A 13,397-nucleotide genomic window follows, 5' to 3' on the forward strand; every position below is an offset into this window, starting at 1 on the left:
TAGAGGATATGTACCAAGCAAACTATCAAGACCTGGCTGGGAGAGAGGAGGCTCCTTAACATATCATGTATCTCCCGCATGTCATTAAAATGATTAATTTTCCATAGAGCGCTATATTACTTTCATGCTCTCCCCCCTCGCGGTCCCCCAAAAAATATCTTCAAAACCCTGAATAAACTAGTACGCAACTACATCTGGCAAGACAAAAGACAGCGGGTGGCCTTGAGGGTCATGGTCACTCCCACGGGGGCATGGGAAATGGGAGTTCCGAACTTTCAAATGGACTACCAACGAGCAGCTCAATTGGGGGTCATCCGAAACTGGTTCAATGGGAATCCCGACAGCATCTGGCAAAGGATGGATAGGGCAGTGGGGGGAAAGGCCCCTAGACGAGGTCCTGTGGTGCCCAAGAGTGGACAGGCCCCCCCAACATGTACAGAAGCCGAATTACAGCCCTGGTGGGGATACATAGGATGCGATGGTTACAAAAGCAAAGATCATGTCCTACCCATCTCCGTTCACTCTCCTATTCCGCAAAACACAGTTTACCCCAGGGCTAGAGAAAGGAGCATATGCCAGGTGGGAAAAAGCAGGCAGCATTCGCGCAAGGGACATGATGGAGGGACAGGAGGTTAAGTCATTCCAGCTCTACAAACAAACCATGTGTTTGCGGGAGAATAGGGACTGCTATGCTCAACTGCAGCACTGGCTCTCTTCTCGAAATATGAAACAATCCACTACCAGAGAATTCACTCCGCTAGAAAGGTACTTGCTAACACATTTTGGTGATAGACAAATGATTAGTAAAATGTACAAATTATTCACATTGCCAGAGGCACAGGTCCAGTGGCCCTATATGAAACAATGGGCAGACACGCTGCCCCTCCCGATCTCTGAAGAACAGTGGTGGGAAGTGTGGCAGCGAATCCCCAAATTGATGAGGGATGCAGATCAGTGAAATGTAGACCAGGATACTGGTGCAGTGGCACCTAATACCGAAGAAGCTACATAAAATATACCCCTCAGTATCACAGATGTGTTGGCGTGGCTGCAAAGAAGTAGGCACGTGGCTCCATGTCTGGTGGTCTTGCCCCATCCTTAAACTGTTCTGGGAAGTGGTCAACAAAGAAATGAAAGCCATCTTTGGTCCCTAAATATGGAGAGAACATGGAGAAGCTATGCTGAGCCCGAGTGACGTGCTGATGTAGTGATAAGCTGCTAGGCGCTTGCAGTAACCTGCATTTGCACTAACCCACTGAGCTATCTTGTGTGTATTAGAGCCTATTCGAAGCGTGGAGGAAAATGCTGACATCAACCAGGACTCTCAAACTGGATGAGCCTGCATGCTTGCAAGGGGTTAATTGCAAAGGCCTTTCTTTTGAAGACATAAAACATCGTGCTTTAGCAAGAGGCTCCATGCAGTTCGTGGGAGCCAGGCATAGTTTTGCCCGTCTTCGCTCTGCGAGTCAGGTGCACTGATAAGACAAGAATGCAAAAAAAAACACAGTGCCCGAAGCCTGGGAGCCAAGACTGGCTGTTTCCAGTCTTGTAACTTTCCAAGCAAAAAACATGTTTACTGCCAGGAGGGAAGAGCCTAGAAACTTCTCGAAGAGCTGACACGTCATGATGATTGACGTGCAGCTCCTAATAAGAGAACTATACTTGGACCAGGGAGGGGGGACTCATCCTGGACTGTTGGAAAGACGTGCGCATCAAGGACAGTGCCTGGACGACCAGCTGTGCGCTATCAGGGCCGAGGCTCCTAACATCACATCCCCGCTCTGGTGTAGGACTGTGGGGGCTTGGCCAGTCCTCCCCTCCTCTGCTGAGGAGTGCCGGGCACCGGTAGCGGCGAGAGTCCTGGATGTGATCAGATCGTATCTTCATCTACATTTCATTAGGAGCGTAAGACCAAATAATTGCATATTCATCTGTGATTGATAATTGGCATTATATAGCTTGCACTCTCTATTTCCACATTATTATAAATTGCTGCTTAGTTTGCATTAGTCATTGTAGATAATAAATGCAAGCATCATATTCTGTGTGATTGGCTTTTTTCCAGACTGAGTTCATCGTGCTTCTTAAACCTTATTTGTGTGGGAAGGTAATTAGGAGTGATTTACTTTGCACAAAGGGCTGGATCCCAGGGAGGTGCGGGTACTGTTTATCACTACATTTGGCGCTGTGAGCAGGGTTTACGAGCACGATGCCCTTCTGGAAAAAACATGCAAAAGATGAATGCAATGGGGAAGATAGTGCACTCTGTCACATTCCAGGATGGCCGGCATCAAATGCTTGGTCGGGTGTGGCAGATATTTTGCATCGGTACTCGGCACCGAGGGCATGGGACATGCTTGAAAATGATGTTTCCCCGGCGGTAATTAGTAAGTGCTTGGAGAGTTTACCGCTTGAGAAATGCAGAAAGGAGCTAAAGGCAGCAGGAAACATAGGCTGGTTATTCCTGCAGGCGCTCAGAAAGGTGCATGAGAATGAATTGCTTAAAGATGCTAAAATTAGTAAATTAACAGACGAGATATCCCTGCTCCAAGAGCAACAAATTATTATGAGAGAGACCCTTGAATCGTCCGTTAAACGGGCTGATCAGATGGAGGACAGGTGTGCCTCTTTAGCTGTGCGTGTAGCCACGCACAAGCGCAGACAGCGGCGGGGCAATCCGTCAAAGATAAGGATTCGCGCGCTAATTAGGAAAGATAACTGGGACCCAAATTTATGGTCGGGTGAAGTCAGTGATAGTGAAACTGAGCAAGCACATGACTGGAATGAGTCTGTTGAAATTAGACTTGCTGAATTAAATTGGTCTGATGAAGAGGAGCTGGAATGTGCTCCAAAGAAATGTGTTTATCCAGCACGGCCGTTAATCACTAACAAATCAAAAGGCCAAGCTGGCGGTGCAAATATTCAAAATACAAGGATTGTCCGTGATTATACACAGACAGAGCTTTTAGAGATTGCTAAGTTATTTAGACAGAAGCTAGGTGAAGCACTTTTGACTTGGTTCCTTCGCATCTGGGACACGGGTGCCGATAGTATCTTCTTAACCCCAGAGGAACTGTTAAAGATGGGTTCACTCACTACTAATGTGATGTTGGGACAGATAGTGCGCGGTGCGCTCGGACAGCAAGGTTCTCATTCCTTGTTTAATTGGCTTCAGACTGCCCTAATGAATCTGTATGGGAGTCCAATGGATATGGAAGAGAGTTGGGGCTGTTGGCAGTCACTAACTGAAGCAACAAACCAGCTTAGAGAGATGGGATTGCAGTGTGCACTGTACAGTGCAAATTTTGCAGGGCCTGACATGGAGTTGTTTACAGCTGGCATGCGCGCACGTTTGTTAAGAAATGCATCGAGTCACATGAAGGGTGCATTGCTTTCATTGCTGGGTCCAGCGCAGGGCAAAGCCATTGGTGAAGTGGCACTTCTGTTAGGGCAACTAGAAGGGCTGGATGTACGCAAAGCAGCGCGTTTAGTGGCTGCAAACAATGATTCAGAAAAAAAGCGTGGTAAAAATGTAAAGTCTAAAGAGAAAGCTGATACTGTTGAGATCACACGCAAACAAATGTGGGTGGACCTGCTAAAAGCAGGAATTCCAAGGGAAGAGATAGATGGTAAACCCACATCTGAGCTGCTTGAGAAATGGAAGAAAATAAAAAGACAGGGACGGGAAAAAACTAAGCCCTCTGCCCCCTCTGAAGAGGAGGTGTTAAAGCCCAAAGTGCTAGCAAAAGGTTACCCTGATTTGGCAAAGAACAAGTGGGAGGTCCCAGACCCCATTTTTGATTGAAGGGCTGGCTCTGTCTTTGAGGTACGGTTAATAAAGAGAACTAGTCCCAGAGACAGACGCCCTTTTGTGCCACTTACCTTGTACTTGGATGAGAAAGTAAAACATGTTTTGGCTCTATTAGACACAGGAGCTGAGGTAACCATTCTGAATGGCAATCCCAGTAAATTGTCTGGTCCCAGAGTTTTGGTCAATGGTTATGGGGGAGCAGAAACTGTTGCAAAAGCCTTTAATGTAAAAATGTCAATTGGCGAGGGATTGCCTTTCACAGCAAATGTTTTGATTGCAGATATACCAGAGTACATCCTTGGCATGGATGTGTTGTTGGGCAAAAGTGTGACTACAGATTTAGGCGAATTTGTTTTTGGCAATCGAAAAATCCATGTGAGAGTTGTTAACCCTGTTGTGGTTGGGCATGCCAAATGGTCCCCCTTGCATTTACCTCCTCCTGCTGACCCAGTGTGTGTGAAACAGTACCGGTTGCCAGGAGGACATAAAGAGATTGGTGAAACTATTGAGTCATTGGTGAAAGCTGGCATAATGAGGCCGGCAGTCAGTCCATTCAACTCGCCGATCTGGCCTGTCCGCCGCCCGGATGGGGCATGGCGTCTGACAATTGATTACCGCATTTTGAACAAAAAGGTGCCGCCCTTAGCCGCGGCGGTGCCAGACATCATCACCCTGATTGAAAACCTTACGAGAGAAGTGGGTGAATGGCATGTGGTCCTTGACCTGGCCAATGCATTTTTCTCCATTGATATTGACACTGAATCACAAGACCAATTTGCTATCACTTGGGGAGACAGACAATTTACCTTTACTAAATTGCCCCAGGGGTATGTGCATAGTCCCACTCTGTGTCATGGATTGATTGCCAGAGACTTAAAGATGGTGCAATTGGATAATGTATTTATTGCTCATTACATTGATGACATCATGCTGACTAGTGTTGAGAAAGAACATGTAGAAAACGCTGCTGAAAAGTTGATCACACACATGCAAAATCGGGGGTGGGCCATAAATCCCAAAAAGGTACAGGGGCCTGCTCAAGAGCTGAAATTTCTAGGTGCAATCTGGTCTGGGTCAGTTAAGAAAATTCCCGACCCGGTAATTGATATGGTTCAGCAGATGGCTCCACCAGCAGATAAAAAAGAGGCACAAAGATTCATTGGGTTAATGGGGTTTTGGAGAAATCACATACCTCATTTAAGCCTGATACTGAAACCCATTTACAAAATCACCAGAAAGAAACATGACTTTACATGGGGCCTAGAGCAACAGACTTCCTTCCAACAGGCTAAAGATGCATTGCAAAATTACATCACGCTGGGGCCCCTGACAAAAACTGATCCTTTTGAATTGGAAATTCTTGTCTACAATGACGTGGCTGTGTGGAGCTTGTGGCAAAAGCAAGGACATAAAAGAGTGCCACAGGGGTTCTGGTCAAGGAAACTCACAGATCCTATGACAAGATACACTCCGTTTGAGAAACAAGTTGCTGCAGTGTACTGGGCTCTAGTTGAAACTGAAAGAATCACAGGCGAGCAACCAGTGACAATTTGCACAGAAATTCCAATCATGGGCTGGGTGCGTGACACTGCTGCAAATGGGAAAAGTGGCAGAGCACAAGACGCCACTCATGTCAAATGGAAATGGTATTTACAGCAACGTGCGAAAGCTGGCCGCACAGGGGTTTCCAGACTGCAAGAACAAATGCTGGAGGCGGTAGATCTGGAAGCGATGCCTGAACCAAACACCCCTGTGGCGTTGCCAGAATCTCCCTTCAAAGTCGCACCCGCCTATGATACATTGACAGAAGAAGAACAAAAGTCTGCATGGTTCACGGACGGCACGGCAAAGTATGATAAAGGGCAAAGACACTGGCAAGCTGTCGCATTCCAGCCCCATCGAGAAACACTGCTAATGAGAGAAGGTGTGGGAGGATCAAGTCAGTATGCTGAACTGCAAGCAGTGGCCTCCGTGATTGAACAAGTGAAGGAAACAGAAACTGCATACATATACACAGACAGTTGGGCCACATATCAAGGCCTGACACATTGGGCACCGGCATGGAGAAGAGATGGTTGGCAGATCAAGAACACGCCGATCTGGGGAGGGCCAGACATCTGGGAAGAGATGTGGTGCAAAGGTGAGAGGTGCAAAATCTGCATTGGGCATGTCGATGCACACATGCCCCCTGACACCTCACTGGCTGCCCTGTTCAACAATGAAGTGGACCAAATGGCAAAGATTCGCCCAGTGACAACACCGCAAGAAGCTGAGGTGCTGTAAGGGATGGCGGATTGGGCACACCAAACCTCAGGGCATCTAGGGCAAACAGGAACTTACCAATGGGCAAAAAAGAGACAATTGCCCATTACCATGGATCAAGCCAGACAAGCTGCCTCCCAATGTTCCGTGTGCAGTGAAGTGAAGCACTACCCTCTGGAGAGGAAGCCTCAAGGCCCTTTGAGAAGAGGTGAAAGAGCTGCTAGCGTATGGCAAGTTGACTACATTGGCCCTTTACCGCCCGAGAATGGAAAGCATTATGTGTTGACCATGGTAGACACATATTCTGGACTGTTATTAGCTTATCCAGCTGCCCATGCAGATCAACGGGCTACCTTGCAAGGCATGGAATACCTCATCAGACACTATGGCATCCCGGATGAAATCCAATCAGACCAAGGCAGCCATTTTGCTGGACACAATGTGCAAGACTGGGCACTAGAGCAAGGCATAAAGTGGACACTGCACATCAGCCGATACCCAGAATCCTCTGCTTTGGTGGAACGTAGCAATGCGCTGCTCAAGCAACAAATAAAGAAGCTGACTAAGACTCACACTCTCAAGGGGTGGTCCAAACATCTGGCACATGCACTGTTTGAACTGAATAATCGTCCACTGGGAAATCGCCAAACACCCTTTGTGAGACTGACAAGTGAGAAAGTGGAATCTACAAAGACTCTTGTTGTGTGGAAAACCGACAAAGAAGCTAAGCTGCCTGTGCAAGCCACTGCAGGCAGCATTGGACTTGATCTATCTACCTGTGAAGATGATGTTATACCGGCGGGGCAAACCAAATCCATCTTGCTGGGTATTGGCATCAAATTGCCGGCTGGCACTTATGGACGCATTGCTGCACGATCCAGCCTGGCAAAACAAGGCATTGACATATTAGGAGGTGTGATTGATCCTGATTATAGAGGGACTGTTTCGGTACTTTTACATAACGCTGGTGCATCTGCAGTACCATTAACCAAATATGACCGAATTGCACAATTGATTTGTGAACAAGCAGTTGTCCCCCTAGTAGTAGAAAGCAAGCAATCTCCAGACACTACATTGAGGGGGGAAGGAGGCTTCGGTAGCACAGGAAAAAAGGTGTGGGTGCACCATCCTAACAAAAAGCCTGAGGCTGGGGAAGTGTTAAGTCAAGGTGTTGGAAGTACTTATGTTGTACTTTTGCATAATTCTGATGTGCCTGTTTATATTCCCGCTACTAGGCTCACACCACGAACGTAGAGCAGTATGAAGGGGATGGGACTTGCCTTGCTGTGGGTGCTCCTGGTCTGCCAAACCAACGCTTTCTCTGTAAAGAGTGGGTTATTGCAAGACACTACATGGACTCTGAGAATCGCATGCACTACACCTGATGCTCCAGTCCTGCGTGATAACTACAACCGCACCGTAACCTGTGAGAAAAGCGTTACAAATGAGTATCCACATGGAACTGCAAGAGTTCTAGATTGGCACATTGTTGGACACCTTTTATCACTAACTCATATGACTGGCGCCTACGAGATTTTAGGTCCAAAAGTTTCAGTGAATGGATCAAATAATTTGTTTGATGTTTCATGTTTCTTTTGTCCCAAGAACTGCAACGAGTGTACTCGCCAAGATTTTCTGGACTATAACTTAGCCACATGTTCTTCATATAATTGTACGTTGAAACAGCCTATACCAGATGGTAGTATGGTGTTTGTATCAAAAACCAATATTGTACATGGTAGGCATCCCACTTGGAGGATGGTGTTTTTCAAATCTCACAAAGTGGAGTCGGTGAACTTGCTAGATTTCCCAATAGTAAGACAACATTTAAATTGCAGACATGTGATGCACGCTTCCATTATTTCAGAGGTACACTTAGACATAGACTTGTCACGGGGCAATGTCTCCTTAGTACTACCAAGCTGCTATAAATGGAGTCAATTTCTATGGCCCATCACCAAATTGCGCGTAGATAGGGGTTTAGATTCATTGATTGCGGGTGCAGCGGGAGTGGGAACGGGGGCTTTAAATGCTTTTGACATAGAAACTGTGCGCAACAAGTTAGCCACTATGGGTTCTGATGCCAGCGGCGCTATAAAACTTCTGGCTCAGTGGGGCCCATTGATAAGTCCCACCCTGCGCAACACTGCTACAAGTATTGGCAACCATTGGAAGTGGCAGAATTTCAGCTATGAAGACATTTTCTCTGCCATAGGACAGGTCAACAAAACTGCTAAAGACACACGATGTATTTTATGGCAAACTTTGCTAAATCAGCAGGTGTTGGCTTTCCGCTCCGAATGGGGGCGACTATCTTCAACCCACTGGCACACAGAGCTACAGTTACCAGCAGACATATGGATTAAGCCGCTTGCTTTTGATTGCATGAATAAAACCTGCCATGCGTTAATGCAAGTGAGTAGGACCGCTTATGCTCTAGAAATATGGTGCCCTTTTATAGTACTGCCTATGAAAATCAATGGTTCCTGGTGGGTTCCGCAAATACGAGGGGAATGGTTAGACAGCCAAAACTACACCATCCACAGTCACACCTGCATGCCCTGGGATCAGGGGTGGGTGTGTCTCCTAACTGGGAGGGCTCCGGACCCATGTATACATCCCGTAGCAGGGGAGTGCACCTGGATGCAATACCACATAAATGGGACTGACATCTTTCAGATAGATCAGCATACAGCTTGCGTAGTTACTAATCATTCCTTGCTTATTAACAATTATAGGTTATTAGGGAATCCTCAAGTATTTTGTGTAGATCAAGTTGTGACTATCCTACACATTGTTACTCATACCCTATATTCTTTAACCCAGTGGTCTCACACTACTCTGCATGCTGAGCTCACGCATTTGCTTAACTGGACTCTATCCTATGGAGTGATTACTGCCCGGCTTCAAGCTATTAGACAATTTGCTCAAACTGCTTGGAAAGATTTCCAGACGCTAGCTACCTCAGTTATTTCTGCAGAGTACAAGCTAATAATAGACAGAAATCAATTAATCAAAACTGCTGACCATCTGCAATCCGTTACTACTCACCACTGGTGGGATATTTTCACTGGATGGTCTCCTTCCTCCACTAAGCTGCTTAATATAATACTGCACCCATTGCTGTGGTTGCTGATTTCCCTAATATTCATACTTATCGTCTTCATTGGGCTCTTGCGCAGAATGTCTTTCCTTTATACTAGAATGACTGCGCTAGAGAAACGCTTAATTGGCCTACAGCACACTGTGCATGCTTCCAGATCATGGAACTGAGTCAGCATTTTCAGGCCTCACTTCGAAAGGGGTGGAATGTAGTGATAAGCTGCTAGGCGCTTGCAGTAACCTGCATTTGCACTAACCCACTGAGCTATCTTGTGTGTATTAGAGCCTATTCGAAGCGTGGAGGAAAATGCTGACATCAACCAGGACTCTCAAACTGGATGAGCCTGCATGCTTGCAAGGGGTTAATTGCAAAGGCCTTTCTTTTGAAGACATAAAACATCGTGCTTTAGCAAGAGGCTCCATGCAGTTCGTGGGAGCCAGGCATAGTTTTGCCCGTCTTCGCTCTGCGAGTCAGGTGCACTGATAAGACAAGAATGCAAAAAAAAACACAGTGCCCGAAGCCTGGGAGCCAAGACTGGCTGTTTCCAGTCTTGTAACTTTCCAAGCAAAAAACATGTTTACTGCCAGGAGGGAAGAGCCTAGAAGCTTCTCGAAGAGCTGACACGTCATGATGATTGACGTGCAGCTCCTAATAAGAGAACTATACTTGGACCAGGGAGGGGGGACTCATCCTGGACTGTTGGAAAGACGTGCGCATCAAGGACAGTGCCTGGACGACCAGCTGTGCGCTATCAGGGCCGAGGCTCCTAACATCACATCCCCGCTCTGGTGTAGGACTGTGGGGGCTTGGCCAGTCCTCCCCTCCTCTGCTGAGGAGTGCCGGGCACCGGTAGCGGCGAGGGTCCTGGATGTGATCAGATCGTATCTTCATCTACATTTCATTAGGAGCGTAAGACCAAATAATTGCATATTCATCTGTGATTGATAATTGGCATTATATAGCTTGCACTCTCTATTTCCACATTATTATAAATTGCTGCTTAGTTTGCATTAGTCATTGTAGATAATAAATGCAAGCATCATATTCTGTGTGATTGGCTTTTCTCCAGACTGAGTTCATCGTGCTTCTTAAACCTTATTTGTGTGGGAAGGTAATTAGGAGTGATTTACTTTGCACAAAGGGCTGGATCCCAGGGAGGTGCGGGTACTGTTTATCACTACAGCTGAACACACTCCTGACTAAACCACAGAGGAAAGCATATGGTCCTAGCTGGTGGCCCTCTCCCTAATTGTGCAAAAGTGGAAACAAACCACAATCTCCAGCGAACAGGAATGGATAGCAAAAATGTGACATTACACTTCACTGGAATGGGCAATATACACTAGAAAGGGGGATTACGCTGAATTCAAGAACGAGTGGGACACTGTCCTGAACTTCCTGCACAAAGACTACCGTGAACAATGGTGTCCTCAGAGAGTAAGACTATTAGATATACTATAGTCTACGGCCCGTTATACCCTGTACATTCGCCTCAGAAGATATGCAGCACAGTGATCTAGAGGGAAAGGGGGGGATGGGGACAGGGGAGGTCGTCGGGAAGGGGTTTGTTAATGTTAAAAACTTTAAAATGGCAATACAAATAATGTTAAAAAAAAAACTTAATACGAAATTGAAGAAGCAAAATGGGATGAAAATGTGCTAGGACAAGAGGCCAGGGAGGAGGCAGTGCCGCCTGTCCTGCCCGCGGCGAGACAGCTCAGTGCCCCGTCTAGCTTTTCCACAAAAATCCAAGATCTCAGCCCGGGAAGCCTGCCCGCCACCTGCAGCAGCACGGCTTCCCATGGGGACAGAGGCAGGCTGCACAGCCGCCGGTCCACTCGCCCCGATCCCGCTCATCCTTCCCCGACCCCCTCCGCTGCTCCCCTTTCAGGGGCCGGACAGAGAGGCAGGCCAGAGTCCGCACATGCAGGAGAGTGTGGGCGGGGGAGGCGGGATGGCTATAGTCTTCAAACCCCAGCCCAGCCGCATGGGGCTGATCTCCAGGTACCTGGGCAACTGGGAAGGTCGCCCGCTGTGCTGGCCATTGCTCACCCACGACATGGGGGGCCGGAACCTCAACGCCCACATGCGACATGGTGCGCCCGGCGTGCTGGGCCCCTGTCCACCTGGGGTGGCGTCCCTTGAGGACGGCCAGGCCTCCCTCTGCTCCCGGCTGATCCCACTTGTGACTTCGCTGCCAACCTGGATGCGCTCACCAACGCCCGCCTGCTGGCGTTTCAGGATGGAGGAGCGTGCTCCTGCCTGGCACTGCGGCTCAGGGGCCAGCTCGGTGAGGAGCTGCTAAGGACTGCCTCTCTCCGGTGGGGGGACGTCCCCGGTAGGCTAACCCGACCCATATGACTTTTACTTCCTCTAGATAGTCAAATTTGATAGTCTTCTCGCCGCTGCACCAGGGCCGTTGCCGACCCCGGCGGGCCGATCCAAGGACCTCACTAAACCATCCAATTGGTAGAAGCGACGGGCAGTGTGTACAAAGGGCAGGGACTTAACGCAAATTTATGACCCGCACTTACTGGAAATTCCTTGTTCATGGGAAATCATTTCAATCCCCAATCCCTATCACAAACGGGGTTCAGCGGGTTAGCTGCACCTGTATGCGAAGGGCAGACAAACGATGATCGGTTCATTGTAGCGGGCATGCAGCCCGGACATCTAAGGGCATCACGGACCTGTTATTGATCAATCTAGTGTGAAACGCCACTAGTCCCTCTAAGAAGTTGAACGCTGACCGCTGGGGGGGGAGAGGACGGAGGGGTTGCATAACTAGTTAGCATGGAGGAGTCTCGTTCGTTATTGGAATTAACCAGACAAATCGCTCCACCAGCTAAGAACGGCTATGCTTCACCACCCACAGAATCGAGAAAGAACTATCAATCTGTCAATCCTTTCTGTGTCCGGGCCGGGTAAGGTTTCCTGGTGGTGCCCTTTCATCAATTCCTTTAAGTTTCAGCTTTGCAACCATACTCTCCCGGAACCCAAAGAAGCTGCTCAGCAGGTCATGGGAAAAATGCAGCCAGATCACTAGTCTGCATAGTTTATGGTTGGAGCTACAATGGATCTTCGAACCTCAGACTTCTCGTTCTTGATTAATGAAAACATTCTTGGCTAATGCTTTCGGTTTGGTTTGTCTTGCGCCGGTCCAAGAATTTCACCTGTAGTGACAAAATACGAGTGCCCCCGGCCGTCTCACGGTCCCAGTTCGGAAAAACCAACAAAATAGAACCAGAGTCCTATTCCATTATTCCTAGCTGAAGTATTCAGGCGACCAGCATGCTTTGAACACTTACATTATTTCAAAGTAAACACTTCGGAATCCCAAGGACACTCGGGCAAGAGCTTCATGGGGGCGCCAAGGGGCAGGGGCTGGGACAGGCGGTAGCTCACCTCGCGGCAGACCGCCAGATGGATCCCAAGATTCAACTATGAGTTTTTTAACTGCAGAACTTTAATATACGCTATTGGAGCTGGAATTACCGTGGCTGCTGGCATCAGACTTGCACTCCAATGGGTACTCGTTAAAGGATTTAAAGTGAACTCATTCCAATTACAGTGCCTTGCAAGAGTCCCGTATTGTTATTTTTCGTCACTACCTCCCTGAGCCATTCGCAGTTTCACTCACTGGCCGTGTGTACTTACACGTGCATGGCTTAATCTTTGAGACAAGCATATGCTACTGGCAGGATCAACCAGGTAGCCGCACCTGCTGGAGCGTGACAATGGGGGGGGGGGCGCACGCCCGCCTCAGAGCCGACCTTCGCACCCTCTGGGTCTATATGCAGGAACAGAGCGTCAAAGAGCATCCCCCATCGCGTGCGGGTCGGTTGGACAGGTCAGTCAAACGGGTGCCGGCGGCACGGCCTGCTCTGCCACATGATGGGTGGGTGGGACAAGGCCAGGCTCAGGCACAACTTGAAGCGGTAGGGGGTTTGGCGACAGAGGGGGTCAGCACCCCACGGAAGGTGCGTTCTGAACTGCTGGAGAAACATGCTTGGTGGAGGAGGGGCCGCGTCGTGGCTTGCTGGGGGACCCCATCCACTCTGATCTGACCACTTGGGAGATGCCAGGCTGCTCTGGCCACTGGGGAGCTGCTGGGCTTCTTGGCCTTTGCTCTGCTCAGTGGGGAGAGCCGTCCACAAGAGGGGGCCCTCCCCGAGGGGGGCATACCATTGCCACAGTCCCAAGGCAGGTGGAAGCGAATTG

General features: G+C 48.5%; 1 protein-coding gene across 1 annotated transcript in view; it reads left to right on the plus strand.

The window, feature by feature from the left end:
* Nucleotides 1–10,220, plus strand: part of LOC138541496 (DBIRD complex subunit ZNF326-like) — a 1,377,506-nt gene extending 1,367,286 nt beyond the window's left edge. The window contains exon 10 of the mRNA XM_069641765.1: nt 7,309–10,220. Coding sequence (XP_069497866.1) covers nt 7,309–7,458 — 150 coding nt within the window. The 3' untranslated portion in view covers nt 7,459–10,220. The remainder of the gene's footprint in view (nt 1–7,308) is intronic.
* Nucleotides 10,221–13,397: the final 3,177 nt, after the last annotated feature.

This window comes from Ambystoma mexicanum, chromosome 1q (genome assembly GCF_040938575.1).
Source record: "Ambystoma mexicanum isolate Mex_15411 chromosome 1q, UKY_AmexF1_1, whole genome shotgun sequence".
NCBI lineage: Eukaryota > Metazoa > Chordata > Amphibia > Caudata > Ambystomatidae > Ambystoma > Ambystoma mexicanum.